The following is a 26,773-nucleotide window of genomic DNA, read 5'->3' as shown; positions in this document are numbered from 1 at the left end:
CAAGGCTGCAGGTAGTGGGACTGGACTGTGCACCTGTCCTTCCTGGGAGCATGAAGTCCACATTGACACTTGCATATGGGCCCGATACAGATTACATACAAGAACCCCGGTGGGGGTTCCCAGCGATTAGCTCAGGGGTTTCCAAACTTTCTAAACAAAAGGGCCAGTTTACTGTCCTTCAGACTGGACTGTGGGCATTTGGAGTAGAAAAAGTCCTGACATTAGTGGGAATAAACAAAGCTGCATCCTTGGTGTCATTGGGAGGAAAAAGCCAATATAAAGTTTCTCTCCCTGTAGTCTTCTGAGACATGTGACAGGTCCCAGAGGAATACAGGACCATTCACAAGGCACAGACACACATGCGCAGTGGGCACCCGGCTGTAAAGAACGCAAGCTGTCACAGCCGGGTTCCCACACTTAAGATGCCGGCACCAGGGAGAGAAGACGGCCGATGAAACCGGCTGTGTTGTGGACACCACTGGATCAAAGGACAGGTAAGTGGTTTTTATTTGTTTTTTTTATAAAGTTAGCAGCTACAGTTTTTGTAGCTGCTGACTTACTTTTTTACATTTTGACAGGAGCGCCGCTTTAACCTTTTGCCTATTTAACCTGACTTTCCTGTAACGGGATCCGTTCTCAATAGGACTGGCAGCTTCTGAGGAAACAATACAAAGCAAGTCAAATGCATCCTCAGAACTGTCATCCACCATCAAATTAATCAGAAGCCCGCTGATCACATACACATCAAAAGTAAAAAAGCATAACGCCTGAAAATCTCCTAAAAGAGGTTACTTGTGGCAGTAGACATGAATCCTGGGCGTTTCATTTATTTCAAGCACTATGGTGTCTTCTACACACTACAGGAAAAAAAAAACTCGTGATATAAATGACAAGTGCCAGGTCTGAGGTTAAAGTACAGGTAAGGAGTGTTGACAGGAGTAAACCATTTGTTCACAAACATTCCTAGATTACATTTTAGGACTTGGCAAACTGCCTCAAGTACACTTGGCAGCACAGTGCATGATGAAGTTTCAGGCATACTGCAAAGAGAGCCATCGGAGGATCCTGATCTTCCAAAACTAAAAAACATCTAAAACAGTGGTGGTCAACTTACTTGATATAAGGGGCCTCAAGTGTGGCCCCCGACATTACCAGAGGGCCACGCATAATATTCAGCAAATGTAAACCTGCAGAAAGCTGTCAGAGACTACAGGCGCGCTGTGACAGACGGTCAGGGACTACAGGCGCGCTGTGACAGACGGTCAGGGACTACAGGCGCGCTGTGAGAGACGGTCAGGGACTACAGGCGCGCTGTGAGAGACGGTCAGGGACTACAGGCGCGCTGTGAGAGACGGTCAGGGACTACAGGCGCGCTGTGAGAGACGGTCAGGGACTACAGGCGCGCTGTGAGACGGTCAGGGACTACAGGCGCGCTGTGAGACGGTCAGGGACTACAGGCGCGCTGTGAGAGACGGTCAGGGACTACAGGCGCGCTGTGAGAGACGGTCAGGGACTACAGGCGCGCTGTGACAGACGGTCAGGGACTACAGGCGCGCTGTGACAGACGGTCAGGGACTACAGGCGCGCTGTGACAGACGGTCAGGGACTACAGGCGCGCTGTGACAGACGGTCAGGGACTACAGGCGCGCTGTGACAGACGGTCAGGGACTACAGGCGCGCTGTGACAGACGGTCAGGGACTACAGGCGCGCTGTGACAGACGGTCAGGGACTACAGGCGCGCTGTGACAGACGGTCAGGGACTACAGGCGCGCTGTGGGAGACGGTCAGGGACTACAGGCGCGCTGTGAGAGACGGTCAGGGACTACAGGCGCGCTGTGAGAAACGGTCAGGGACTACAGGCGCGCTGTGAGAGACGGTCAGGGACTACAGGCGCGCTGTGAGAGACGGTCAGGGACTACAGGCGCGCTGTGAGAGACGGTCAGGGACTACAGGCGCGCTGTGAGAGACGGTCAGGGACTACAGGCGCGCTGTGAGAGACGGTCAGGGACTACAGGCCTGTTGTAAGACGGTCAGGGACCACAGGCATTCTGTAAGAGATGGTCAAAGACTACAGGTGTGCTACAAAAAAGTTAAGAAACAACAGGGATGCTTTAAAAGATAGTCAGAGAAAACAGGGATGCTAAAGGAGATGGTCAGAGACTGCAAACTTGCTATAGGAGCTAATGTGTATAGAAAACCCTCAGCACTATGGACCTTCTAAAAAAAAAAAACTTGTGTGGCTAGCATATAATGTGTTCCCACATGTGCAACATAAATAAATAGAAAAATGCAGCTCAACAATATATATACAAATTATAGTGCTACACAAGAAATATGTGCAAAAACAAAAATCTGTGCTTGTGAAAATCAATGTGTGCTATACCAGACGTCTAATCAATACATGTACAGTTTATGGAGTCCTATATGTATGTATTGATTAGACGTCTGGTATAGCATACATTGATTTTCACAAGCACAGATTTTTGTTTTTGCACATATTTCTTGTGTAGCACTATAATTTGTATATATATTGTTGAGCTGCATTTTTCTATTTATTTGCTATAGGAGCTGTTGGAGACTGGCAACATGGTTCAGTGGACCATCATAGAAGGGGGAATTGTTACATAAAAACTGACCATACACTTATATCAGCTGAATGAAAGAAAGAAGTGGTCAGAGACTACGGGGATGCCGTAAGAGACAGTCAGAGACTACGGGGATGCCGTAAGAGACAGTCAGAGACTACGGGGATGCCGTAAGAGACAGTCAGACTACGGGGATGCCGTAAGAGACAGTCAGACTACGGGGATGCCGTAAGAGACAGTCAGACTACGGGGATGCCGTAAGAGACAGTCAGACTACGGGGATGCCGTAAGAGACAGTCAGACTACGGGGATGCCGTAAGAGACAGTCAGACTACGGGGATGCCGTAAGAGACAGTCAGACTACGGGGATGCCGTAAGAGACAGTCAGACTACGGGGATGCCGTAAGAGACAGTCAGACTACGGGGATGCCGTAAGAGACAGTCAGTCAGAGACTACGGGGATGCCGTAAGAGACAGTCAGTCAGAGACTACGGGGATGCCGTAAGAGACAGTCAGTCAGAGACTACGGGGATGCCGTAAGAGACAGTCAGTCAGAGACTACGGGGATGCCGTAAGAGACAGTCAGTCAGAGACTACGGGGATGCCGTAAGAGACAGTCAGTCAGAGACTACGGGGATGCCGTAAGAGACAGTCAGTCAGAGACTACGGGGATGCCGTAAGAGACAGTCAGTCAGAGACTACGGGGATGCCGTAAGAGACAGTCAGTCAGAGACTACGGGGATGCCGTAAGAGACAGTCAGTCAGAGACTACGGGGATGCCGTAAGAGACAGTCAGTCAGAGACTACGGGGATGCCGTAAGAGACAGTCAGTCAGAGACTACGGGGATGCCGTAAGAGACAGTCAGTCAGAGACTACGGGGATGCCGTAAGAGATAGTCAGAGACTACGGGGATGCCGTAAGAGATAGTCAGAGACTACGGGGATGCCGTAAGAGATAGTCAGAGACTACGGGGATGCCGTAAGAGATAGTCAGAGACTACGGGGATGCCGTAAGAGATAGTCAGAGACTACGGGGATGCCGTAAGAGATAGTCAGAGACTACGGGGATGCCGTAAGAGATAGTCAGAGACTACGGGGATGCCGTAAGAGATAGTCAGAGACTACGGGGATGCCGTAAGAGATAGTCAGAGACTACGGGGATGCCGTAAGAGATAGTCAGAGACTACGGGGATGCCGTAAGAGATAGTCAGAGACTACGGGGATGCCGTAAGAGATAGTCAGAGACTACGGGGATGCCGTAAGAGATAGTCAGAGACTACGGGGATGCCGTAAGAGATAGTCAGAGACTACGGGGATGCTGTAAGAGATAGTCAGAGACTACGGGGATGCCGTAAGAGATAGTCAGAGACTACGGGGATGCTGTAAGAGATAGTCAGAGACTACGGGGATGCCGTAAGAGACAGTCAGTCAGAGACTACGGGGATGCCGTAAGAGATAGTCAGAGACTACGGGGATGCCGTAAGAGACAGTCAGAGACTACGGGGATGCCGTAAGAGATAGTCAGAGACTACGGGGATGCCGTAAGAGATAGTCAGAGACTACGGGGATGCCGTAAGAGATAGTCAGAGACTACGGGGATGCTGTAAGAGATAGTCAGAGACTACGGGGATGCTGTAAGAGATAGTCAGAGACTACGGGGATGCTGTAAGAGATAGTCAGAGACTACGGGGATGCTGTAAGAGATAGTCAGAGACTACGGGGATGCTGTAAGAGATAGTCAGAGACTACGGGGATGCTGTAAGAGATAGTCAGAGACTACGGGGATGCTGTAAGAGATAGTCAGAGACTACGGGGATGCTGTAAGAGATAGTCAGAGACTACGGGGATGCTGTAAGAGATAGTCAGAGACTACGGGGATGCTGTAAGAGATAGTCAGAGACTACAGGGATGCTGTAAGAGATAGTCAGAGACTACAGGGATGCTGTAAGAGATAGTCAGAGACTACGGGGATGCTGTAAGAGATAGTCAGAGACTACGGGGATGCTGTAAGAGATAGTCAGAGACTACAGGGATGCTGTAAGAGATAGTCAGAGACTACAGGGATGCTGTAAGAGATAGTCAGAGACTACAGGGATGCTGTAAGAGATAGTCAGAGACTACAGGGATGCTGTAAGAGATAGTCAGAGACTACAGGGATGCTATAAGAGATAGTCAGAGAGTGCAAACATGCTATAGGAGCTGTTGGTAGACTGGCAACATTGTTCAGTGGACCATCATGGAATGGAGACATGTTGCATAAGAGCTGACCATGCACCTATAAAATCGGCTGAACGAAAGAAATACGATTTCTCAATCCAGGTTTACAGCGCAGATCGGCAAATCCCTCCTACCAGGCTACTATATTCTGGTTACCGGTGGTCAGCGTACCTGAACAGTGCCTGCATCTAACTGCATGCAGGCGCTGTTCAGCCAAACTTCCAATGGGGCTGCCATTTGCAGCTGATTGATGAGATTTCCAGGCATAACGTTACTGTGCACAGCCCCAGTGGTCAGTGTAAATGGGACCTAACAGCTGCCAATAAACTAGGAAAACATCATATAACCAGGTGGATTGTCCCAGACGATTACCACCATCTGCTCTCTGGGATGACGCCAGACCAGGGGTGTGCGCACAAAGCATCGGTATGTTTACTTGGCTGATACAAGCATTCATGTTTATGCACCTATCCTTTGAAAAAATTATTTTGTCGTTGATTCACAAACTTCCAGGGGCATATTTAAAAACGTGGAGAATATTACTTTCACCAAACATTCAACCAGGGTGAATCCCTCATTTAAACCTTTACCTGGAAGATTCAGCTGCAGTAAATGCTTGGTCAATGTCAATATGTCATCAAGGGCTATTTCATGTATATGGCAACTTTTATTTAGAATGCAAATGTTCACCAATAATCCCCCCTCCACCAAACTTTACACAATGCAGTGACGCAAGTACCTTCACCTGGCATTTGCCAAACCCAGACACGTCCATCAGATTACTAGACAGAAGCGTGATTGGCCACTCCAGAGAACACGTCTCCACTGCTCTAGAGTCCAGTGGCGGCGTGCTTTACACCACTGCATCCGACACTTTGCATTGCACTTGGTGATGTAAGGCTTGAATGCAGCTGCTCGGCCATGGAAACCCATTCTATGAAGCTCTCTACACACTGTTGTTGTACTAATCTGAAGGCCACACCAAGTTTGGAGGTCTTTAGCTATTGACTCTGCAGACAGTTGGTGACTTCTGCGCACTGTGCGCTTCAGCATGCGCTGACCCCTCTCTGTCATTTTACGTGGCCTACCACTTGGTGGCTGAGTTGCTGTTGCTCCCAGTTGCTTCCACTTTGTTATAATCCCACTAACAGTTGAGCGTGGAATATTTAGTAGCCAGGAAATGTCACGGATGGACTTATTGCACAGGTGGCCACCTATCACGGGACCACGCTTGGAGTCACTGAACTCCTGAGAGCGACCCATTCTTTCACAAATGTTTGTAGAAGCAGTCGGCATGCATAGGGACTTGATTTTTGGAGGTAATTGGAACACCTGAATCCAATGATTTGGAGGGCAGGCCCAATACTTTCGGCAATATAGTGTATATCAATAACAGCCACAAAGGTTATAAGTCCACTTTATGTACACCAAATGTCTTTGCAAACCCAGATATTACTTTTTATAAGTAGAAGTGATATCATCACTGTGCAGCCTGTACAGAAAGCAGAGCTGTGGGGGGGGGGGGGGGGGGAACAAAGTAGACTCCATCTACAGGAGGGGACGGAGACAAGGGAAAGTCTCACAATGAATTAATGCACAGATCTGGAAGAAATACACAAAGCACACCAAGATTCAAATAAGACTTCCAAGAATCTAGACTTTGCAGAATGTCAAAGTATGCAACGTTAGCCTCCGGAAAGGTTGCCATTATGTCACACAGCCTTTGTCTAACCAGAAAACTGACACTACCGCCCCAGCCAGCTGGACTGCACAGGTATGGGGCTGATATGTGAAACGGCATAGCAGTATGCAAGTATAGGTACCTCTGGAAATGCTCGCCAGGAAAAGTATTCAAATCAGTGACTGCTAAAGCAGAAATGAGAAAGGAAAGAACCTAATAAAAATTCTGTAACAATTTCAACAGGGTCCATGATGACAAATCTGCAACGGAGTTTACCTTCAATGATAGACACAACTCTATGCAATCAGATCCAGAGATATAGGCAGATGAGGTTTTATGTAAATCTTGACATGTAAGCTCCCAGGATCAGGCCCTCCTATCCCTCTTGTATTCAACTGTATTGTTGCTGTATTGTCTCCTGTTATATTGTAAAGAACTGTGCAAACTGTTGGCGCTATATAAGTCCTGTATAATAATAGTAATAAATGTTGGGTTTGGACAAGTCCCTCCCTCCTCTTCCTGAGCCTCCCTATAAGTTTAGAAATAACCTCAAAAATCAATAAGGCTCTATGTACACGGAACACTTCTGAATGATGGAAACTGACTGCTGGAAAACGTAGGTAAAAAAAAAAAACGTCTGTTTAGCCGCGTCTGCATAACACATTTATGCGCGTCTATGTCCATTTGTGTTTAGAAGCGTTTTTTAAAGATAAGCACAGGAGACCTTCCAAATGCCCAGAATGCACTGAAAAGTGGTAAATTATTAACTATTTCAGACTGTTTCAGAGAAATACAGAGAGTAGAAGCAGAGACAGCAGTATGTGTTGAGATTAGCTTAGGTGTGAGTTGCTCATTAACATTTCTTTTGTTCCCAAGGGTGGGAAAGGTGTCTGGTGGAGGGAGTCATTAAGGTCACCTGGCAAGGGGTCTGCATGAGGAATTTGAGGTGTGAATGGTCATTAACATATCTTTTGTTTCCAAGGGTGGGAGAGGTCTGAGGTGTGAATTGGTCATTACAATGTGTGACAAGCTTGGTAGGAACATCCTGTGTTCAGTGTTTTGTCCATCCGAGTACCTTGAAAAACGCTTTCCATGCATTTTTCATGATGAAAAAAAGACTCTGGACAGCATCGGGAACTGGAAGAGTTAAAAAAAAAATGTTCAAAATTAAAACGCCTGTAAACGTGATTTACCACGTTTTGCCTCCTTTTTACTTTTGAAACGCTGATAAAATCGACTGCTAAACGCAAGTATTCTGCATTAAAAAAACGACTCTAAACTCAAATGCCTGTAAAGGAAGATGTGTACATACATGGACACAGGAAAACATTAGGGAGAGTTCAGGGGCTGCTGAAAAAAAACCGCTGAACAGCCCCTAAACGTGAGTTTATCAGCTGCAGAGTACATGAGCCCTAAGGAGGGAGAAGTGGGCCATGCTGGACTTTTACGTGAAATTTTGAGATCTACATACAAGTTTGGTTGCCTATATTTCTGAATCCACTCACATGTGGTTTTCACTAAAGGTAAACTCTGCTTTTATGCATTTTCATCACATGCATTGTATGAATGTCCAGGTTTATGACAGGTGTAAAACTAGTTGTACAGGTGTCCTGTTTCTCTGCGGACCCCCACAATGAACCCAGTGACAATTAAGAACTTAGTATCACCACCTCCCTTCTGCCCTATTTGGGGGAAAAAATGGAGAAGTGGACATCTATTTCTGGAGTGTTGTTTTTAAATGGAACTTTAAAAATATCCCTCAGGCAGCAGCCAGCTTGGCCATTAATGTCTGTGAGGGTCATAAACACAGTACACAGAGCCAATCTGAGCAGCTCTATACCACATGATCACTGTACTTGAGCAGTCACTAATGTAAACAGCGTACTGTTTACATTGGTAGAGCCCATTCTTTCAACTGAGGAAGGAGGAACTAATGAAGGATTGATCATTGGTTAGTTGCAAGGCACAAGCAGCAGCAATTCAGGGTAGGAGGGGGGGGTTCATTGTGGGACCATTTTTTAACCATCTCCCCCTCCTCTCCTGTACATCCATCCTTTAAAGCACTGAGCAAACTGTTGGCGCTATATAAATCCTGTATAATAATAATCCTGTCACTGGTGACCTGTATACTACCTTCTTCACCTCCCCTATCCTGCCCATCTGAATATTAACCTCTTCATCCTCCCACCATGTGACCTGTACGTTAACCCCTTCATCTCCTTATCCCCCCTGTGTATGACTAATACTTTTAATATATCTAGTGCACCATTATCAAGCTCTTTATTTTACCCTCCTCAATATCCGCATGTTTCTTCATTTTCAAAGCAACAGGTTCAGTTTAATGCCCCTACTCCCCGGCAGCACATATTTACCTATGTGGGCTCCAAGACTCTTCAAAGGATGTTTACCTTTGGAACATGTTCCACCCAAATTTAGGGTAGAACTTGCCTTCTCTCCCCCTCCCTGTGACAGTGGGTGGAAGATCTTCTCTCCACACCCACTGTCACAATTTAATTTAAAAACAGCAGGGCCGTGTGCAGCTATGCCCACATGGCCCCATGGTTCATTTACAGAGTTCTGTGAATTTATGAATTCCAAGTACCAACAGCCCCTGCAGACGACGGCTTGTGGTTCTCCCTGGTGAGTCCTCTCGTAGTTCATGAAGTTTTCCTGCAATTCCGTAACTGCCTGCCCATACAAGGTATGGGCAGACAGTGTACTGAGAGACTGCAGGATCCTGGTATTGCACCCACAATCTGCGGATCACAGGTGCAATGCTTTACAGGTTTCAGTGTAAAAAAAATAATAATTGATGGTGCTTTACAAGTACCTGTAATAAATTGACATTTGTTTACCTGCAAAAAGATGTTCATTTATCCTCGAAAGAGAAATTTCACCACCGTTGCACTTTTTTTCCCCTTGTACATTTTCGTGTTATGCAGGGTTGTCCTCAATTCACAAGCTCACCTGCACTGCCCTGCTGTGATACACTGATCTGCTGCCACAGACCAGGTCCTGCACTGCCATCTCCTTCTCTGATGTCATCAGAAGCTGGCTGTTCCTCCCGCAGCCGGTCCTCGATGACATGCTGCAAAGTAAGGGCACTGCCTACTGTGTCCCTGCTCCTACAACCTCCAGGGATATGTGATGTTAATATACCAGGAACTTATAGGAGCAGGGATATGTCAATCTGGCCTAACCCCTGGTTAACATCTATGCAGGTGGTGCCGCTGCAGAAACCAGACAATACCTGCAGCCGCACCACCCACACAGAGGAATGCAGGACCCGCAGACGGGTGCCATTAATTCTAATGGCATTCCGCCCGCACTGGAAATCACAACCGTACTGGGAACCTCGGATACCGAGTGGGCTGCGATTTCCAAAGTAGTGCAGGGACTTCTTCCCTGCGTGTCCTGAGGCACGGGAATCCATGAAATGAATGGGCTCTCATGCCCACGCAAATCATGGCCCGCACAGATGTGAACCAGGGATAAGTGAGAATGATGACATGGACGGGTATGACCTGACAAAAAAAAAAAAGATAAAAAAAATATATTGCTTCCATGTGATATTGCTAGACCAATCATCAATGCTATCACATGAGAAGTGCTCCTTCATGCTGCGTATTGTTGCATGCAGCTGAACCTAGAAACAGGGGAAAAGAGAAGGTCAGTACAGTACCAGTGCAGCTGGAGGACGCATCAAAGTGAACTTTTTTTTTTTGCCTTCTATAGGAGTTCTATCCTTTCCCCCCACTGTATCCAAAAAGAAAACTTATAATTTAAGCAATACAACAGACCTACCCATTTATCAAGTGGAACTTGTGACAAGGAGCCGGTGCCCTGGTACAAATCTAGAGTGAGCTGCTCCAGACTGAGCTTCTCCTGCAGGAAGTGACCCAGATAGCGCTGCAGGAGGTACCGGCAGGCCCGCTTCTTGATGGACTCGGAGAAGGGCCACGGCATGGTTGCGAAGAATGAGGGCTCCCAGAGCCCCGACTATGAAGCTACAAAGCCAGTCTGCCAGTCTAGAGTCCAAAATTCAATCTTGCATCAACTGACACAAAACTGCAATCACATAGTCAGTCAATGTTGCAGGTAGAGTTGGGGCGTCAACCAAAAAACGTTATTCTCTTATGCCCAATCTTAAAATTTTTACAGCCAGGCACACACACTACAATCAGAAAAATAGATCATCACCAGACAGTCGCCGAGTGAAGACCACAGTCTGACATGCATTGAAAGTTGAGTGACAGTCAAGTAATCGTAGTCAGGGGCTTGTCTTTGCAACCAGGTAGTAACAACAAGTCACATATTGCTCATATTGACATCTACAGTCAGACAATCACCACGGGTATTTAAATGACCACAAACTAATGAAGATCAATCACACCTTGTTCTGATGTAGGACACAAGATATGAAGCATGTGGTCTCTGATAAGGAGAGATAATAAAGCTTCATATGCCGAAATCAAAACTGCCAGAACTGTCACCGGCACCAATGACACAGGGACAAAGCAGACCAGCAATAAAATATGACACAAGGCAGGCACACAGCAAGCATCAACAGTCAGTTATATGTCAGAAAAACTCAACCCATAAGACCTGATGTCACACAAGGACATTCTATGGTGACATAACACACAGGAAGGCAATCACCCAGCTAACTTACACTACGGGAAAAAAAAGAAATCGCTCATGAATAGTCATTCAGTGACAAGTGGCAGTTGTACTCAGCAGGCACTGCAACACACTGACACAGAACCAATAGGGAAAGACACAGGAATTCAAATGTACACAATTCAAAACACAGCACTGACAAGGCAGCACATTGGTGCACCAAGAATCACACAGTGATGACTTTATTCACAGAGTGCCTCATCACACACACACACAGTGGCAGAAAATCACAGACACACGAAAGTAGACAATGACACAATCACAAAGAAAAGAATTTGACAGTCGCAATCATACAACACAACAGACAGAGACACGATCCACACAGAAAAAGGCCAGTGACACAATCAGTCACACACACAGGGGGATAGGGACGCAATCAAATGCACAGGGTGTGATAGGGACACAATCAAATGCTCAGAGGGTATGGGGATGCAATCAAATACATGGAAAAGGGGGGGGGGGGAATGCAGTCAAACGTACGGGTTAGGGACGCAAACACACAGAGGATAAGGCTAAATGCATAGGGGGGGATGGGGGTGCAATCGAAAGCTCAGAGTAGAGACGCAATCAAACGCAGAGGGGGGGATGGAGGCGTAATCAAACGATGAGGGGGGGAATGGGGCACAAACGCAGAGGGGGGATGGGAGCGCAATTAAATGAAGAGGGGGGGTGGGGCGCAAACGCACAGGGGGGTGAGGGCACAATCAAACGCAGAAGGGGGATGGGGGCGCTATCAAACGCAGATGGGGGCGCTATCAAACACAGAGGGGGGGTGTTATCAAACACAGACGGGGATGGAGGCGCTATCAACACAGGGGGGATGGGGATGCTATCAACATGGAGGGGGGATGGGGGGGGGCACAATCAAACACAGAAAGGGGATGGGGACACAATCATTCAGAGAATATCTCTCACACACAAGGCACCCAACCCCAGCAGTGACATAGTCACACATGCAGGCAGCCATTGCCATGGCAGTCACATACACTCAGAGTCAGTGGCTGTCAAGCTGCAAGCAGGGCCTATGTGCACAGTCCAGCCTCGAGGTCTCCCCCGGCTCCCCAAGATTGCACGTGCCCTTCCTAAGCCCGAGTCATGCGAAGCCCGGGTCTCCCTACACCGGCTGAGCTCGCTGTGCTCCCAGGACATAAACAATGACGTCACTTTCCTCACACGGAAGCAGCTTAGGTAACGCAAGGCTCCATCTTTATTACTGGCAATGGCCAACAGCTGAGCCCTAACCAAACGCTTTACGTCCCAAAAACGTAAATCTTAGACACTGTTTAAAAAAAAATAACCCCGTACGGTATACCCTCAGTAGAGGAAATCTGCCGTATGTTCACCGAGCTAGTGCCACAATAGACAGACAACATTTGCACGGTCATTACTCAGAACTCTAAATTGGAAAAATGATGTCTCCGCTCTAGGAGCCATCTTGTTGGCGTCCCCGCTCACTCTATTAATGCGGCCTGTCTTCACAAACATGGCTACGCCATGAAGTTGAGTGGAGACGTATTGTGACCGGAGTGGGCATTAAAGGAAGTGACGTTGGTGAAAAGGCAATGTTGATGCCGGAAGTGCTATGAGCTTCTGGAAATTTGTCCTGTGCATCTGGAATCTGGAAGGTAATTGTGAGAGGTTGGCTTCGGATGGGTGGAGGGATATTCACAGACTGGAGAAGTTGTATTATACTGGACTGAGGGGGGGATCCTGAGTGCAGGGCTGAGCACTGTGCCTCATGTCCAGGGACAGGCTCAGAGGACTTGGCTTACCGGTGTCCCTGGACATCAGAACTGGATCAATAAATCAGAGAGGCCATCAAATTAAAGTTCACGTAAAGAGATTTTTTTTAATTCTGGACAGATCAGGAATCATAAAAACAGTTTGAAATGCAGAACTCCAGATCATCAGCTGAATACACCGATATAATACATAGAAGCGATCTGTTTTATCTACCAAAGGATTTGTATTTCTGTTCATCCAGTCCTGAGACTCGCACAGCTCTGCCACAGAGTACAGACCTGTCTGGCAGGATAGGAGACCTGATTTTTCTGCTCTGCAGTTCAGGAACACTTAGAGGTCTAGTCCCTCCCCCAGCCTGTGATTGGATGAGAGGAAAAGCAGCAGACTGATAAGTGAGAGGCGAAGCAACAAACCGACAATTGCATCTTTCTGTCACTCTGCTCTCTCCTCCTATCTGCCTATCCTTGCAGTACAGCAGCCTGGTGGTGCTGTTTCTCCATATCTCACCCAGAGCTTCAAGATGCTGATACCAAGAAAGATCCAGGCAGTTACGCTTAAAGTCCTCCCTTTTATTGGGCCTAAGGTCTGAGGGTTGGTAAAACCCTGCAGTTGAGTTATGTTTTTACCACCACTCTCCCGATTGCCCCCCCTTTAGCTGTAGAGACAGTAGCCAAGGGTGTGCACATGCCGTGGCCATGGCAGTACTGATACTCCTTGTCATTCAGATGCACTTAGTGCCTGCTGAACGAGACCCATTCAAGTAACAGGGGCCACTCTGCAAATGCATGCAATGCAGCCAGTGGCGGTGCGCTAGTGCGGGGTTGAAGGGGTTACAGCAGGCAGTGAGGAGGCGCTCCAATGCCTCCTCACCACCTGGCAAAGGCTCTTGAAATGACCTGCAGCTTTAAGGTGGGAGTACACGATGAAAAAATTGACCGATCGGTCATCCGACGACCAAGATGCGTTCGTTCTTTGGTCGAAATCATGGCCCACATTAACCAATCTAAAAAATCGTTCATTGGGCAATACGTAGTGTTGACGTCTTCCATACAAGTGGAAGTGATGCGGTGTGCGTGTGACCTTGTAGCCACGCCCTTCCGGCCAGAACGAGCGATATACACAACAATTACCAGCAATGAGTATAATATCGTTTATTACATGACCTATATACATAAATAGTGAGACATAAAATATAATCTGCAGAATTCTGGTTTCATCATCTCATTGGGCCGATCTACTTTTAACATTTGGATTTTTCGTTCGTGTTTACGAAGATTCCTCGGACATAAACATCCGAGTCATCTTCTGTTTCTGCTCATGCGTGATAGCGCTTGGTAGATTTTTTTTTTTTGTTAGGGCCGTCATACCACCGCATAGAAAATCGGTAGTTCATATGCGAAACGACAACATTTTTCACTGTTGTGCAACCGGATTTTTTCATTCACAATATCGTTATTGGTTAAAACATCCTGCTCATCAATGAAGAGAAAATCGCTCGATCAGTGGTTCCACAAAATTGTTCGTACGATTTTCTTATCGTGTGTACGAGGCATTAGTTCTGCTTTAAATGGTTTGTCTCAACCCTCCAACTGTCCCTTATTCTGGACAGATTGGTCTATTTCCCACCTCCCGTCCGGCCGTTGTATATAAACGGCCGGACGGTGGCACTGCAGGGTAAAGTGGCTGTTTAAAAATGGCCTCCACGCACCCCGCTTGTGCGCACTCCCTAGGAGCGTGCAGCACAGTGATCTGGTGCCTGCTGTGTCCTCCGGACACAGTGGAACACCGATCGTCGGACGGGACCTCTGTGCAAGGTCCCGATCATGTGATCAGTGATTGGCCAATCAGCGATCTCATGCAGAGTAGTAAGCAAGATGTCACTTGTGACATAATTGCTTACTACGTGTGATTTCTATGAATGATCACAGAGATCACATGGTAAAAGGCTATTCACAACAGCCTTGTACCATGTGACAAGCTGTGACCAATCACAGCTCACACAGTAGTTTTCAATGGCTGCAGGAGAATGCAGCCAGAGAGAAGGGGAAATGATTGCTTTTACAGCCTTTATGGGTGTAAAAGCAATCGGTGTAAAAAAAAAAAAAAAAATCTTCATCACCCCCCACAAGTAGTACAGTGTCACCATGGTGACACTGTACTGCTAGGGTGACAGTATGTAAAAAAAAAAATAATAATTAAAAAAAAGTTTAAAAATTTGTAATTTTTGGTTATAAACTAATTTGGGTTTTTTTTTTTTACTAAAAAGATAACAGAATAAATTTTGGCCAAGATTTATGATGAAATACTATTTACTGGCAAAATTTTATAAGGAAAAACACTTTTTTCAAAATTTGTGGACTTTTTCATTTACATAGCAAAAAAAATAAAAATCCCAGTGGTGAATAAATACCACCAAAATAAAGCTTCATCTGTCTCAAAAAATGCTAAAAAATTCATAGAGGTACAGTGTTGCATGACCGCACAATTGTCATTCAAAGTGTGACCGCACTGAAAGCTGAAAATTGGCCTGGACAGGAAGAGGGGGAAAGTGTCCGGACTGGAAGTGGTTAAATGAATTTGAAAAATAACAGACCTATTGGTGGGATCAACAGGTATTCCAATTATGTTACAGGCAGGACTCGAACAACGAGTGCTGTGTTAAAGTGGAACTTTAGTCAGAAAATGAAGTCCGGCTAGATGACTTCAGGCTGGCCCCTTTTGCAGGTATAGCTATGTAAAACATTAAAAATAAGTGCCTATACGGGTTAAAATACACTGTGTCACCCTGCTCTACACATGCTTAAAGCGGAGTTCCACTCACGCTGTCAAAAAATAAAAGTCAGCAGCTACATGTAGCTGCTGACTTTTAAAAATCACACACTCACCTGTCCCTCGGTCCCGCGGTGTGTCCCCTGCAGCCCGTTTTACTGTCCGTCTTCTCTCCCTGGGCGCCGGCATCTTCAGTGTGGGAATCCAGCTGTGACAGCTTGCAGCTTCACAGCCGGGTACCCACTGCGCATGCGCTAGTAGCGCTGCGCTTCCTGAATGGTCCTGTAGTCTTCTGGGACCTGTCATGTGTCTCAAAGGACTACGGGGAGGGAGGGGGGAGGACACCTACCACTTCCGATCGCCTAGGCGATCGGAGTGGAAGTGGGAGCAGGTACTTGTGAAATTCGGGTACCCACTCCCCCCCGCCCCCCAAATGTGCCAATCCTTAATGGGGAGCGGGGGACCAGTCTTTAATGTGCAACTTCCCCGTTTGGGTGGAGCTCGGCTTTAATTGCTCTCTATTTTTATAGACTGGCGAATTTGTAGAGGCCGACCTGATCAGCAACAGGAAGGGAAGATCAGCGAGTAGATGTTCGCTGATCTCCTTCCCCTCTATCCGGTGGCATCTGTCTTGCTGATCTCGCGTCTGCTGATGGGCATGCAGAGCCCAGGAGACATGCATGTACGGGGAGCGACCCAAAGCCCCAATTTTTTTTTATTACCTTGGTGGAAGTAAACGGGGATATATCTCTCCATACACTACGTATACACACTGGTAATGGTAGGTTTCCGTGATCCACTTCATTTATTGTTTTTGTGGTTAAATTGTCGTGTATAGCCGTACGTACGTCGATTTAATATTGCGATTGAACTTTCAGTTCCCTTTTTTGCTGAAACAGTAAAGTATTCGAAGACATAAACTTGTGATTGAGATCGATCCAAGGAGATGGATTTAAAACTGCTCCAATCAAAAGCGGTGGGAAAATCTAATTGCTTTATACAAAATTGTTATACTTATTTACTCGTTTCTTATTGATCTTTCAGCAAACTGTACTGAAGCTGACAATTTATTGGGCAGTTTAGAAAAAACATTAAACATCAGCATTAATGAATGACTCTCGTTTCTGGTCTCTGTTTATTATTTGCTTGGTTTGGGAAAGCTTTATTGATGCTTTATTTGTTGAACCTTCCTGGTCATTAATGAATGTGATGGCTTTGTTTTTCCTCCAGAAGATGGAAGTGGATTACAACCCCATGGATTTGCCTATTAATGCTGTCCATGATCAAGATTTGGACAGAGATATGGAAGGGGCAGAGGTGAAAGACATGAGGCTGGAAGCTGAAGCCATCGTGAATGATGTCTTGTTTGCCGTCGCCAACATGTTTGTCTCCAAAAACCTGCCATGCGCTGTGGACATGGCCTACATCAATGTGGAGATTAAGGAGGGGACCAGATACTGCCTTGAACTCACAGATGCTGGATTAAGGGTAACTATCTCTTCCTTTATATTTCAGACCAAGAGACTTTGGAGATTTCTTTCTCTCTCTCTCTCTTCCTCTCTCCCCTCTCCCCCCCCCCTGCTCTCCCTCTGTCTCTCACAGCTGGAGCCTATCTCTTCCTTTATATTTCAGACCAAGAGACTTTGGGAGATTTCTCCCCCCCCTCTCTCTCCCTCTCCCCCCCCTCCCCCCCCTCTCTCTCTCTCTCCCTCCTTTCCCCTCCCCCTCTCCCTCTCCTCTCCCCCCCCCCTCCCTCTCTCTCCTCTCCCATCTCCTCTCTCCTCTCCCCCCCTCTCCCTCCCCCTCTCCCCCTCTCTCTCTCCCTCCCCCTCTCCCTCCCCCCCCTCCCTCTCCCCCTCTCCCTCTCTCTCCCCCCCTCTCTCCCTGTCCCTCCCTCTCTCCCTCTCCCCCCTCCCTCTCTCCCTCCCTCCCTCTCTCTCTCCCTGCATCCCTCTCTCCATCTCTCCCCCCCCCCTCTCTCTCTTCCCCCTCTTTCTTTCCCCCCTCTTTCTTCCCCCCCCTCTCTCTCTCTTTCCCCCTCTCTCTCTCCCCCCCCTCTCTCTTTCCCCCCCTCTCTCTTTCCCCCCCTCTCTCTTTCCCCCCCTCTCTCTTTCCCCCCCTCTCTCTCTTTCCCCCCCTCTCTCTTTCCCCCCTCTCTCTCTTTCCCCCCCCTCTCTCTCTTTCCCCCCCCTCTCTCTCTCTCTTTCCCCCCCCCCTCTCTCTCTCTTTCCCCCCCCCCTCTCTCTCTCTCTTTCCCCCCCCCTCTCTCTCTCTCTTTCCCCCCCCCTCTCTCTCTCTTTCCCCCCCCCCTCTCTCTCTCTTTCCCCCCCCTCTCTCTCTCTTTCCCCCCCCTCTCTCTCTCTCTTCCCCCCCCCCTCTCTCTCTTCCCCCCCCCCCTCTCTCTCTTTCCACCCCCTCTCTCTCTTTCCACCCCCTCTCTCTCTCTTTCCCAGCCAATTATTCATGGGCAAGACCTGCTGATCGGCTGTGTTGACAAATAACAAAGGGCTCTGTACAGAGGGAATGGTATCTGTGTTTTTCATGGGATGAGAAATAAAGAGATCATTAGTAAAAGCAGCACACTTTACACATAGTAAACATTGTTAGGCACACAATTAACCCCTTGATCACCCTAGATGTTAACCCCTTCCCAGCCAGTGTCATTAGTACAGTGATAGTATACAGTATTATCACTGATCATTGTATTAATGTTGCTGGTAATTTCATTGGCAGTTATTCAGTTTCAAAAACCATGAAGTCCAAAATCACAAAATTCATTCACAGTCTGACAGGTGACTACTTCTTGCAACTCCAAAATTGTGTTCCACCACAGTGTGTAGCTGAAATGGGAACTCACCAGATATACCCGGCCAACAAAGTAGCCAACATGCTTGTATACAGATCCTCTCTGCCTTAGGGCTCATGTACACGGGGCGTTTGGAAAACTCTTCTGAACGATGGAAACTGACTGCTGGAAAATGTAGGTTAAAAAATGTCAGTTTAGCCGCGTTTGCATACCGTGTTTATGCGCACCTCATTTAAGTGCATTTGCATTAAGCGTTTTTAAAAGAACCTCATTAGACCTTTCCAAATGCCCATAATAATAGCAAATCATTAACTATTTCAGATATTTTGAGAGGAATAGAGAGAGCAGAAGCAGAGAGAGCAATATGTGTTAAGATGACCTGTCTTTTCTGGTTGTATTCACTATGGATCCCATCATGAGCATAATGCCGCACGTTCTACCATTTTTTTTTCCTTCACGCGAAACCTGGAACTGACTGCGCTGGTGTCCATTTGAATACATGGAAACCACTGTGCATGCATTTCTGATGATAGAAAAAAGGCTCTGGACAGCATCTGGACATGGAACAGTTAAATGCTTCTAAACATAAACGCGGTTCTCTGCGTTTACAAGCATTTGCAAGCATCTGGTGTTTGAAACGCCAGTAAAATCTACTCCTGAACGCAAGTTTGGTGCGTTCAAAAAAACTACTGTAATCTCAACTGCCTGTAAATGACGATGTGTACATGGACACATAGGAAAACATTAGGGAGAGTTCAGGGGCTGCTGATAAAAACGCAGAACAGCTCCTGAATGTCATTTTAGGAGCTGCAGTGTACATGAGCCCTTAGGTGTGAGGTGCAAAATCCTCCAACTTCCTGCAATCAAATGATATTATACCACCTTCTCCATTCTCAGAAAATTTCCAAGAAGATGTTCATAGTACAGCAAGTTTTATTTAAAATTGGGTATATGTAATAAAAATTCACTCACATATTACAGGTGCCACAGGAAGCACCAACCCATACAGCTCACTTCATACATGTTAGAAATAAACAGAACTGTTCCTCCGTTCCCTCCCAAATAAACATAATATCATCAATAAATCTATGATAAAACCTTCTCTCTGCACAGGGGCTGAAGAAAATCTCTTCTTCCTCCCATTTATTTAAAAATATATTTGCCACACTAGGGGCATATCTAGCCCCCATCGCAACGCCTTTAAGTTGCTTGAAAAACTCCCCTTGGTGCCAAAAGTAATTGTTGGACATAACCTTTAATTTGATTGAAAAACTCCCCCTGTCCATAGTGACCAATCATGAGCGATGTCCCCCATTAAATAGTCGGGAATATGGCGGTGACTTTAAGCTTCCTGAGGATGCACTCTGCGCAAAAGGCATTGAGGCTTGAGCCGCACATGCCACTTCTGGTTCCTCTGACATCACATCCAGGCATTGGAACGCACGCCAACCACAGGATGGGCGGCGGTGTGGAGGGAGAGATCCCCCTAGTGAGCTGTTTGGGTTGGTGCTTCCTATGGCACCTGTAATACGTGAGTAACTTTTCATGTAAACCAATCAATATACAATTATTGGGATTTTTTTCTATCAAAGACATGTAGCAGAATACATTTTGTCCAAAATTTCTGGTGAAATTTTATTGGATGTTTTGTAGCAGAGAGTAAAAAAATTTTTTTTCAGGATTTTTCCATTATATCGCAAATAATAAAAAAAAAAAACCCAACAGTGATCAAATCCCACCAAAAGAAAGCTCTGTTTGTGTGAAAAAAATTATATAAATTTCGGTTGGGTACAAAGTTGCATGATCAATTACCAGGTAAAGTAGCGTAGTGTTAAATAGCAAAAAAAGGGCCTGGTCATAAAGAGGGTAAAAACTTGTTGAGCTCAAGTGGTTGAACATTTTGTTTACCATGCAAACCACATACTGTAAGGGGCTGACACCTCATTTACATTTTTTGGTGGTTAGGTGAGCCATGTCCTACAACAGGGATAATGTAGGTAGGGGTGGGTGCTCAAACCTTTGAAGAGCAAGGGCCACTTAAGTGATCTGGTAACTGGTCGCAGGCTACAATAAAATAAAATGCTTCAGAATTTAGAATATTTGCTTATGCGACTCCTACTCCCTCTGTGACTGCCTGTTTTTTCTGCTTCTGGCGCCGGCTTTATTTACTCTGATGCTCTAGGATGGTGGGTCAGCAAGCTCAGATCGCAATCAATGGATTGCCATCCCCGCCAAAATACGCACTTTCCTAACCCCAGAAAACACTAAGCAGCTCATCCACTCCCTCATCATATCACGACTCGACTACTGCAACTCCCTCCTCACTGGCCTGCCTCGCCGCTGGCTATCCCCGCTTCAGTCCATCCTGAATACGGCTGCCAGACTCATTCACCTTTCCAACCGCTCCGTTTCCGCCACCCCCCTCTGCTAATCCCTAAACTGGCTTCCGATTGCGCAGCGGATCAAATTCAAAATCCTAACACTGACGTACAAAGCCGTCCACCATACTGCCCCGAACTACATCACTGACCTAATATCCAAGTACCCCCCAGCACGCACACTCCACTCCTCACAAGACCTCCTTCTCTCTAGTTCCCTGGTCTCCTCCTCCCATGCCCGCCTCCAGGACTTCTCCAGGGTGTCACCCATCCTCTGGAACTCCCTGCCCCAACCCATCAGATTATCGCCTACTCTTCTCTCCTTTAGGAGCACCCTGAAAACCCATCTCTTCAGGGAAGCCTACCCCACCCCCTGCTAACCTACTGACCTCCTCCACTCCTCCTACCACTCCATCCCCCACAGCTATCTCCTCCTGTGCCACCATCCCCTCCCTCCTAGATTGTAAGCTGGAAAGAGCAGGGCCCTCGATCCCCTCATGTTTTGCATTATATTGGTATTGTTCTGTCACATGTTCTGTCCCCCTTTGTAATGTACAGCGCTGAGCGAACTATTGGTGCTTTATAAATACTGTATAATAATAATATACTTCCTTGGTTTGAGGTCCCGGGCCGCATGTCACTCACAGGCCACAGGTGGAGCACAAAGAACCAGCAAACACAAATGCTCCTGCGCTTGGGGATAGACTCGATGCTACAACCACATTAAGAATGTCCTGGAACATGCACACCTTGCTGCCCTCAAAAGATCGGGGAAATCCAAATATACTGAATGAGGAAAGAACAAACAGAGGGCGCACGGGCCTAGTGCATTACCGGAAAAAGTTTAATAAGAACTAAAGTAGGCGTTGTACTCACAAAGGACGACAAAGTCAAGGCACGTCATAAAAGAACAGCTGGGTCAACACCGCGCTGAGTAATAGTCCGCAATAGGGAGTGTAGACATTCAGTAGGCTGACGTGTTTCAAGGACTTGCCTCTTCCTCAGGGCTCTGAGGAAGAGGCAAGTTCGAAACGCGTCAGCCGATTGGATGTCTACACTCCCTATTGCGGACTATTACTCAGCGCGGTGTTGACCCAGCTGTTCTTTTATGATGTGCCTTGACTTTATTCTCGTTTGTGAGTACAACACCTACTTTTATTTCTTATTAAACATTTTTTCTGGTAATGCACTAGGCCTGTGCGCCCTCTGTCTGTTCTTTCCTCACAGGTAGAGCACCCCTGGTGTAAGGTGTGGGGGAATGGCTGAGTCTGTGTCAGGTTGGCCAAAGATTTTTCCCATCTTCTCCCCCTATCGTCCCCTGCAACATCTACTCGTTCACTCTTAGTAATACATTGCTAAGCATCAATGTAAATTCGTTGCTGCCTTGTATAGGCCATTTCATTCTGTTTCAATATTTTCTATTGTAGTTTCTGAGTAAAGTGAGATATCAGCTTCAGTTCAGACAGGGAGTCATTGGTTCCATTCATAAACATCTACTTATATAATGCATATCTTAGTTTGATCCAAGCGACAGAATCAGAATATGTTCTGGACAGCAGCAAAAAAACCCTTGCAGTGAGCCTCCCTGCACTGTACGGGTTACATGCACCTTATTAATATTTGAGCACTGGCACTTTTGCACCCATTGGAACATTATAATCAGTTCTTCTAGGACTGGTCACATTGTTAGGGTTTTATATTTTCTGAGATTGGTTTCATACACTGCTGAAAGCAATTAAAGGAACACTTTTTAATCAGAGTCTAGCATCAAGTCAATGAAACTCCTGGGATATTGATCTGATCAGGTAAGTAGCAGAGCGGGTTGTTAATCAGTTTCAGCTGCTTTGGTGTTAATGAAGTTAACAACAGGTGCACTAGATGGGCAACAATGAGACGACCCCCAAAACAGGAATGGTTTTACAGGTGGAGGCCACTGACATTTTTTTCCCTACTCCTCTTTTCTGACTGTTTTTCTCTAGTTTTGCATTTGGCTAGGGTCAGTGTCGCTACTGGTAGCATGAGGCCATATCTGGACCCTACAGAGGTTGCACAGGCAGTCCAACTGCTCCAGGATGGCACATCAATACGTGCCATTGCCAGAAGATTTGCTGTGTCTCCCAGCACAGTCTCAAGAGCATGGAGGAGATTCCAGGAGACAAGAGCATGGAGGAGATTCCAGGAGACGAGAGCATGGAGGAGATTCCAGGAGACGAGAGCATGGAGGAGATTCCAGGAGACGAGAGCATGGAGGAGATTCCAGGAGACAAGAGCATGGAGGAGATTCCAGGAGACAGGCAGTTGCTCTGAGAGCTGGAAAGGGCCGTAGAAGGTCCTTAACCCATCCGCAGGACCGGTATCTGCCCCTTTGTGCAAAAAGACCTCTTCTCTTCAGCACCCTATCCTGCAATCACACTCTGCTTTTAAAGGCCTGCAGAGGATTTTTGAAGCTATTTAGCAAACGTGCTTAGGGCTCATTCTCACGTGCAGCAGCCTTTGCCACACCTCTGAAAACAAATCCATGATATGTCCTCACTGCCTGTTTTAATCCTAAAAATTCAGAACCACATTATTTGCAGTTATGGCACAACCCCGTTCACTTAGATTGCATTTGGCAGCAGTACCCCCTATGCTACATGCACTTTCATTTTTGCCGTGGAATGTGTACAGTCCTGAGTGGCTTCATGACCGTTTGTAGGAGGGTGGTAAAATCACAGCTCAACCATTTTGCGTTAATTGTCCCCTGGCCACCTGTGTGAATCAGCCCTTCAAGGGAACTTTCATTTATAGAAGTGCATAAAGAGTAGGAGTTGTAAAAATTAGGAACACACCGATCAGAGCTTGCAGCAATTGGCTGCAAGAGCTGCTCAGATGCTGATTTTCCAGCATGCCCCTTTGACAAAATATGGGCATGAGACTGGCTTTTGTCGGACAGACAGCTGTACACACTCGTAAATGCCGGCGGGTTCCTGCTGAACAGGCTGATTTTCATCCTATGTGTAGCCAGCTTAATTGATGCTTTCAGTCTTCATGGGTGAAACGTTACTGCTCAGAGACATGGAATTGCTGGAGCCAGGAAACACATCTCATACAATATATTGTCACAGACTGAGCAGATCTGAGGAGAAGATCAACATCTTTGGGGATTACCCTCCCTAGCGGTCTGATTATGTGCTCAAAGCGATACATTTTTTTGCATGGAAATATGCAGTTTTTGTATTGCAGGCCTGTAATTTTTAGGAATAACTCACTGAAATCTGTCTGAACAAGAGTCTAGTAAACATCCCGGGTATAATAAAACTTGAAACATGAAATCATAAATTATAATATAATAAATAATCATAAAAAAGAATAATTTAATAATAATAAATTTAATTCAATAATATAATCAAACCAAAAACACTGAAATGTGAAATATAGCGCCAAGTTCGCACATCGCTGAGCAAAGTCGCAGAATCGTTTTCAGTGTCTGATGAGGAATTTCCCCCACGAATCATTATCACTCAATTCTGCAAGTGGTTCTGATTTACTATCGCTGTTCTCTAGCCGGTCTAAAACCGATTTTGACCTAAAGGGACGCTTTTTGGACGCCATGGACGTTTCTCAGTTTCCAGGCAGAAAGAACAGTAATAATGCAGGCAGGGCGCCGGACAAAGCACTCGGGACAAAATGTATGTGAAATGGTTTGATACAGGAATGGAATACTATGAGATTTTAGTGTATTTAGTGAATGTCACTTTTTGACATTTTTAAATTTCCCGCCAGTTCCGTCCCCCGTACGTCCCGACGTCACAGGGAACGGAACCCAGAAGATGGATGCCGGCATCGGCCGGAGGAGATGGCCGGGGAAACTGCAGGGAGGACATCGCGGGAGCGCAGGACAAGGTAAGTGTAGAAGAGATTCCGGAGCAACGCTGCAAGGTATTCCCAAGTGTAGCTCGGGGTTACCGCTTTTGGTGCTGAAACTTTACCCCGAGCTACACTCGGGGATACCGCCAGGGGGGTTAAGCTAGTAAGGGGAGCAGCTAGACAAGAATCATGCCCTGATGAAGATTAGGGCTTCTCCGCATATAGGCTTTGTTCCCAGAATGAGTTTAAAAGCATACGCACCTTGAAGATTCTGAGGCCACATGGAAAAGGTGTCATAGTGAGATGAGGCCAAATCATTCAATTTTAGTCCAAACACCAAATGAAATGTTTGGTGGAAATCCAATCCAGCTCACCATTCAAATAACACCATTCCTACAGTAAAGCATGGAGTGGGGATATCTTGTTATGGGGGATTTCTCTACAGCAGGGACTGGAGCGCATGTCAGGATAGAAGGAAGAATGGATTGGGGCAAAATACCATCAAATTCTGGGAAGATCTGCTGCTCCCTGCCAAAAAGTTGTCAATGGGAAGAAGGTTTACCTTCCAACATGACAATGAGCCAAAGCACACAGTAACAGTGAGCACACAGTGGTTAAAGGCGAAAAAGGTGAATGTCCTTGCATGGCCTAGTGAGAGCCCAGACTTAAACCCCATTGGAAACCTGTGGAATGACTTGAAGACTGCAGTCCACAAATTGTCTCTATCAAATTTAACTGAACATGAGCAGTTCTGCAAAGAAGAGTGGGCAAATACTGCAAAGTCTAAAGTTAGTAGAGACATGTCCCAACAGACTAAAGGCTGGAATTAAAGCAAAAAGGGGTTCAACAAAATACTGACACAAAGGGGGGTAATCATTTTTCCAATTCAGTGATTCTGTTTTTGAATATTTTTTTTTTTTTCTGTCATGGTGTTATATCTTTTACTTGGATGTTATAAGTTGCACCTATACAACTGGATAAAACAAAACTGTGTCTGTCTTCATTTCAGGCTGCAAAGCAACAAAATGTGATTATTTTAAAGGGGGGTGATTGTTTTCTGTAGTCGCTGGCCTTTCAAGGTGATGATGTGGCCTGAAAAATACCAAGATATGGCTTCCCAGACCATGACTGCGCCGCCACCATGCTTTACTGTTGGCACAAGACAGTCCTGACTGTACGCTTGGGATGGTGTTCGCCGCACGTAAACCCATCCAGTGGTTGGGAACAGTGTAAAGTTCGATTCACAGGACCATATTACAGTCTCTCATTGATTAATAGTCCATAATTTATGGGTGTTGCACCACTCTCTCCTCTTCTGAGCATGAATATCGGTCATTAGTGGTGAAACATGTCACTTTAACACCTGCAAATCATGTAGTGTTTCCATATTTTTGTACTACCCCTGTATATTATTCATAGTTAAATTGGTCCAGCTTGGATCCATAAGTTTGTATGTATGTATGAGATATATATATATATATATATATATATATATATATATATATATATATATATATATATGCGCACATACGCACATTCCTCACCCCAGACACCACCAAACAACTCGTACACTCCCTCATCATCTCACGCCTGGACTACTGCAACTCCCTTCTCACTGGCCTACCCAAACGAGCGCTATCCCCACTCCAGTCTATCATAAACTCAGCGGCTGGACTCATCCACCTCACCAACCGCTCCACATCTGCCTCCCCCCTCTGCCAATCCCTTCATTGGCTCCCGATTGCCCAACGCATCAAATTCAAACTGCTAACTCTGACCTACAAAGCCATTCACAACGCTGCCCCAAACTACATAACTGACCTGATACCCAAATAGTACCCTACCCGTGCCCTCCGCTCCTCACAGGACCTCCTACTCTCTAGCTCCCTGGTCTTCTCCTTCCACGCCCGAATGCAGGACTTCTCCAGGACTTCCCCCATCCTCTGGAACTCCCTGCCCCAATCCATCAGACTGTCACCTACCCTCCTCACCTTCAGGCGCACCCTGAAAACCCTCCTCTTCAGGGAAGCCTACCCCAACCTCACCTAACACCCAACCTCACCTAAC

At 46.4% G+C, this 26,773-nt stretch overlaps 2 protein-coding genes across 3 annotated transcripts in view; one reads left to right on the top strand and one right to left on the bottom strand.

The window, feature by feature from the left end:
• Positions 1-11,718, bottom strand: part of ATG2B (autophagy related 2B) — a 139,999-nt gene extending 128,281 nt beyond the window's left edge. The window contains 1 exon segment of the mRNA XM_089654863.1: positions 10,289-11,718. Within this exon segment, the coding sequence (XP_089510989.1) occupies positions 10,289-10,450 (162 nt within the window). The 5' untranslated portion in view covers positions 10,451-11,718.
• A 1,003-nt stretch (positions 11,719-12,721) lies between these two features.
• Positions 12,722-26,773, top strand: part of GSKIP (GSK3B interacting protein) — a 17,029-nt gene continuing 2,977 nt past the window's right edge. The window contains exons 1-3 of one of the 2 annotated variants that reach the window (XM_089654861.1): positions 12,734-12,789; positions 15,540-15,631; positions 16,907-17,164. In XM_089654861.1, coding sequence (XP_089510987.1) covers positions 15,605-15,631; positions 16,907-17,164 — 285 coding nt within the window. In that variant the 5' untranslated portion in view covers positions 12,734-12,789; positions 15,540-15,604. Of the gene's footprint in view, positions 12,790-15,539; positions 15,632-16,906; positions 17,165-26,773 lie in introns of both variants that reach the window. The other variant, XM_089654862.1, reaches the window with a different exon arrangement.

This window comes from Staurois parvus, unplaced genomic scaffold (assembly GCF_062004578.1).
Source record: "Staurois parvus isolate SC_StPar_1 unplaced genomic scaffold, SC_StPar_1.0 ptg000811l, whole genome shotgun sequence".
NCBI classification, from domain to species: Eukaryota; Metazoa; Chordata; class Amphibia; order Anura; family Ranidae; genus Staurois; species Staurois parvus.
The sequence above is the reverse complement of the archived record's forward strand: the minus strand, read 5'-3'. Positions and strand labels throughout refer to the sequence as shown.